The following is a 5,196-nucleotide window of genomic DNA, read 5'->3' as shown; positions in this document are numbered from 1 at the left end:
AATAAAGTGAGAGTAGGAATCTCTAGCCATCTTGTTTGCACTAATAGGTAATTTTATTAATATGATGGTCTTCAAAAAGCTTATGGAAAATACATTTTATGAAAAACTAGTCATAACTTCAAAATTTTTTTGTAGAAAAACGAACTTATATTTCATAGCCACTTTCCACAAACTTTTTGAAGCTCCCTTTTGTGTATTTTATCCCATATGTATCAACATGGCAACTTACTCCAGTGTTCCTCAAAGTGTGGACCAAGAAAGATCTACAATGAAATCACCTATGAGCTTGTTAAAATGTATACTTCTGGATCCTACTTCAAATACTAAAATTTGACTCTGGGATTTGAGGCTCAGAATCCACATTTCAGCACACTTGTCTGGGGATTATTTTTTTATTACCATCTAGCATAAGGTAATGCATATGTACTCTAAAATGCCCAAGAGCTGCAGTGTCAGACACCGAAAACCATGACTGACAGAGATGGAAGAACTTCTGTAATCAGTCTGTGTGATTTCCATTAACACTGAATATAATTTCCAAGTACAGTTGTGTAAGTGAGTGTGTGTCTATGTCTGTAAAGATTTTTCTTGGGAATGTTTGTTAGATTTTCGAGGGCTCTACAACACACAAATAACAAAGAAATTTCTGTTAACCTCTGTCTCCCGTGGATGCGAAGTTTGGAAACAGAAAATCATCAGATAATAACTTTTTTTTTTTTTTTTCCAGACAGGGTCTTGGTATGTTTCCCAGGCAAACCTGCAACCCCGTAACCTCCTGCCTCAGTCTCCTAAATTACTGGATTTACAGGCACACAAATGCCATGCCTGGCCTTTAGCTTGGACTAGAACCCTACTAGGCCGAAGGAAAATATTTTAAATGCTTCTTCTAAAATTACAGAAAGGATTCCAGCACCTGGTCAAATCTATGCATGGCCAGGAAAGGCTCTTGAGGGCTCACTTTCCCGCCTGCTAAGGAATATATGTGGCCAGCACTTCTAGGACACAAAAGAGAAACTGGAATATATTCCAATATGTCATACGTAAATTATGTATACAAGGTAAAAAGTTCATGGAAAATGCGTATTTTTAAAAAAATCTGTGCATGGATTTCAAATGTTTTTGCATCAAAATAAACTCGTATTTTAATTGGATTTTTTCCACCAACTTTTTGAAGTCCTCAATGTATCTTTTTATGTATCATTTATGCATGTCTTGTCTAGACTCTTCTAGAAGCAGAGTGCCTTTAATTTTTGTGCATCTTCTGGGCACTGGAAAAAGCAAAACAAAACAAAACTGATGTTAACAAATGATCAAATGGTTCCTGAATATATTATGGAGTTAAAATGTATGAGAGGCATCTTTTCCTCTATACTTATGATAATAATTTTCAGGTTTTGGGTCTCAATACCTCTTCAGAGGTCATGGTTAGATAAAGCATGGGAGCTAAGTTACTTTCCTGTGCTATGGTCAAATCACTAATGCTTACAAACAATAGCAAATTAAAAGTGCTCAAAGACTGATGATTGAATTGAAAAACTGTGGCATATGTACATTATGGAATATTACTCACCCATAAGGAATAATGAGACGCTGTGATTTGAAACAAAGTGAATGAATATAGAAGATTTAATGCTAAGTGAAGTAAGCCAGATTCTGAAAGACAAATACTGTATGTCCCCACTCGCTATATACTGAATATCTGCACTGTATGGCAGAATGGGAAAAAATTGAAGATACAATGGTAGGGAAGACAAGTGTAGACACCAGAGTGTAGGGGAGGAGGTGAGTGAATAGCAGATGGTAGATGAGAGGGGCTCAGAAAGAAGAATTTAACAAACATAAAAATGTCAAATTCTCTGATTAGAATGATGTATATGGTAATATCCTTGATTTGATTTTCATGTGCTACATGTATAGTCTGAAAAGCCATATTGTGTGGCATGGAGAAAACACTAATTAAATAGGAATAAGAAATTAAAAAAATAAAAGTAGCAAACAAAAGACGTAATAAAAGACGTTAATGAATTGTGAATACCTGTGGAGTGTCTGCCCAGCTTTAGCATGCGCAGAGCCCTGAGCAGTCTCAAAACCTGGACGATGCGCCCCACGTTTTCCAGCTCCTGTGTGGTCTCACTTCCACTCAGGCTCTCTACTAGAAGAGTGATGTAGAAGGGCAAGATGGCCAGGAGATCTATGATGTTTGGCACCTTTCTCAGGAAGCGGCACCTGTCCCGCACACACAGGAAGCGCAGGACAAACTCCCCAGTGAACCAGCTAATGCACACATACTCAAGGATTTCCAGCAACTGCAGGTCCAGCCAGCTCAACTCAGCTGACATGAGTGCCATGTTGACTATGGACACCACCACGAAGATGATGGAGATGACGCCAAAGATTCTGGCAGCTGTGGAAGACCCAGGTTTCTCCAGGATATTCCAGAGCTTCTGACGGACAGTGGGACAAGGTCCTTGTGAGAAGTCCTGTTCACTCTCATGTTGACTTTCCTGGTCTTCTGTGTCCTTCTTAAAGTCTAAAGTTTCACTCAGCTCCTTTCTTCTGAAGTATCTTTTAGAGAAGACAACTTGGTGATTAGTCTAACTTTTTTTTTAAATACAGAAGTAGAAGAGAATTAAATTTGGCAATGTGGTCATACTTTTCAATAGTCTATTCACATTTTACCCAGTTGTCCTCTGCTCACATTATTCATAATTTCTTATGTAGTCTATGACTGTTAAGAATGACTTTCTTGGTAGAACTTCATACTAAAGAATTTATTTATAGTAAAGCTACTTTGGATTTATGCATTTTATTGCTTAGGTTTTGGTAACAAAACAATGCTTGTGATATGGAACTTTTTTTAATGTGGAAAGAAAAGGTATTCATGAAGAAATGGTAGTAATCGTAGATAACAGCAAAATCACCCTCAAAATCCCACAATCATTCAGTCAAGAGATCGACTTGCTATCTTCAGTGTTTAAGATCGACTTGCTATCTTCAGTGTTTAACAGTTCTCCACCCAAGTTTTTAAAAGTGAGTGTCCTAGGTGTGATGAACGATAATGCTCCACACCACAACCTTCATCTCAATCCCTGCATGTTGGAACACAGCTTGCCAAATTCATTCATTCAGTCACCAAATATTTATCATGAGCCTGAACTTCCTCACCATACACAAGACATTATTATACACTCACTCGAAAAAGGGGACAAGAAGGTTGAGAAAGTTCCATTCTGAAAGTTGACTTTAATCATTTCCAGCTCCTCCCTCCACCCCACCTTTCTGCCCAGAAGTGACCACACCTGTTCTTAGGCCTGGGTTCAGCATAGTTTGTGTAAAGCCTCAGACTTTTACCTGTGCACCCCCTACCCGCCCAGCCACTTGTCTCCCGAGTACCTGTCCCTGCAGCAAGAGTCGATGCTGAGTTCGTCGATGCCCCAGTACTGGATCTCCTGAAGGAAGGAGAGGGCACACAGCTGCTCCATGACGTGCAGGCGGCCCGTGCGGTAGTAGTGCAGGACATAGCGGAACGCCTGCGAGCTTCGGTCAAAGAAGTACTCGTTGTCTACCGGGTTGGCGTCGTCGCAGAGCTCCAGAGGGCTGGGCACGGCGGCCAGGCCACCGGGGCGGCGGTAGGAGGCCACCACCACTGCCAGTTTGCCAAGGCGCGTGTGCGGGAAACAAGAAAGCACCTGCTGCGAGAGCACAAAGCGGCTGCCGCCCACGTTGACCGTGAAGCAGTCTCCCAGCGCCAAGGGCTCCCCTTCGCCCTCGCTACAGAAGACGCTGGACTCCAGGGAGGATAGGGAGCCGCTGTGTAGCAGAGGAGAGCCTGGCGGCACCCGGCGGCGACAAGGCAGCTCCATCCTGGCTGCTGCTGCCTGAGCGCACCGCGAAGTTGAAGACAGGCCAGAAGTCTGGGACCCGCGAGGGCGGTGGCACGGTCCCTGTGGTCGGCCGGGCTTTCCCGGACTTCGGGGTGGAGGGTGCCTTCCACCGGAGCACCCCGGCTCTCTCCACCCTGTGTGTGTTCTCCCTCCCGCGGCTAGCAAGCCGGGAGTGCGCTGCTGCAGAGCACGAGCGAAAGAGCAAGGAGGCTGGTAGGAGAGGGGGTCGCGGAAGGAAAACGCTCAGGTGCAGTCCAAGCCGGGAACAGGTCCAGGACACGCTGCCGCTCGCGGTGGCCCTTCCCAGACTTCTGCACCCACACTTTGTAATTGAGATCCCTAGCCCGGGAGGTGCGCGCTTTGAATGCCTCGCTGCTACTTGGTGGGTGGAGGGGTTGGGTAAAGAGAGAGGACGATCTAGGGTGGGGAGAAGAAAGAGACGAAGATGACTTTGGGCCGAATGCAAGGAAGGGGGGTGGTGAGGCCGTCCTGGTCACTGGAGACCAGAAGGAAAAGTTCAGAGAAGCAGAGGTGGTGGTAACCGGGTCTGAGTTCCTTCCAACAAGATGATTTCCATTCCTCCCTCTTCTTTCACTTGCAGCAGCTTCACAGGCCTCCCCGGGCGTGTTCTCCGGGGGTGTGAGCACGTGGTGGAGGGTGCTCTAGGCGACCCAGGCGCACCGTTTCCTCCCAACTCGCTCGCATGCTAGTCTGATCGTCACTCACACTCCATTTTCTTCTCCCTCCTCCCTTAGGTTTTGACCCTCTGGTTCAAAAATAAGAATAATTAATCATGACTTTTAATTGAAGTGCTAATGAATCATTAAGAACTAGAGAGCACCCCTGCTCACTCCCACCCCGTTAGGTGTCCACCGCCTGTGAAGACATTTGGCACTCCTGTCCCTCCAAGTTTCCCGGAGAGCAGATGTTTTGGACCTGTTCCCAGCACACAGCGGAGCTCCCATTTTAGAAGGGAAGGCAGAAAGAAGGGATGGAACAGGCGCGGGCTGGGGCGGGAGTTCAAATAGTAAGGAAGCCTCGGTAGCCAGGTGCCGCTGTCCAGGTGAGGCTGGACGTGGACCCACCCGGCCCTTCAGAGCTGAGCCTGGCGGACCTGTTGGATTGGGCGGGGAGGGTGGGAGTGAAGGACAAGCGACTCACCTGCAGCTCCTGGCACATCTGGGCTGCGCTCAGCCAGCACGACTGGTAGACTGGTAACGTGGCCTCCGGATGATCCTCCAGTCTACGAGTGAGGTCTGATTGGACAGGTCCGGGGTGAAAACTCTGCTCACAGCTGAGCGCTTTGCCAGCT

The 5,196-nt window shown here is 46.0% G+C and overlaps 1 protein-coding gene across 1 annotated transcript in view; it reads right to left on the bottom strand.

Moving 5' to 3' along the window:
• KCNV1 (potassium voltage-gated channel modifier subfamily V member 1) overlaps positions 1-5,190 on the bottom strand; it is an 8,514-nt gene extending 3,324 nt beyond the window's left edge. Inside the window, exons 1-3 of the mRNA XM_006161692.2 lie at positions 5,046-5,190; positions 3,394-4,650; positions 2,036-2,565 (exon numbers count right to left, since the gene is read on the bottom strand). Coding sequence (XP_006161754.1) covers positions 2,036-2,565; positions 3,394-3,863 — 1,000 coding nt within the window. The 5' untranslated portion in view covers positions 3,864-4,650; positions 5,046-5,190. The remainder of the gene's footprint in view (positions 1-2,035; positions 2,566-3,393; positions 4,651-5,045) is intronic.
• Between the last annotated feature and the right edge of the window lie 6 nt (positions 5,191-5,196).

This window comes from Tupaia chinensis, unplaced genomic scaffold (assembly GCF_000334495.1).
Source record: "Tupaia chinensis unplaced genomic scaffold, TupChi_1.0 Scaffold138854_1, whole genome shotgun sequence".
In the NCBI taxonomy this organism is placed as follows: Eukaryota; Metazoa; Chordata; class Mammalia; order Scandentia; family Tupaiidae; genus Tupaia; species Tupaia belangeri.
This window is presented reverse-complemented; position numbering and strand designations above follow the sequence as displayed.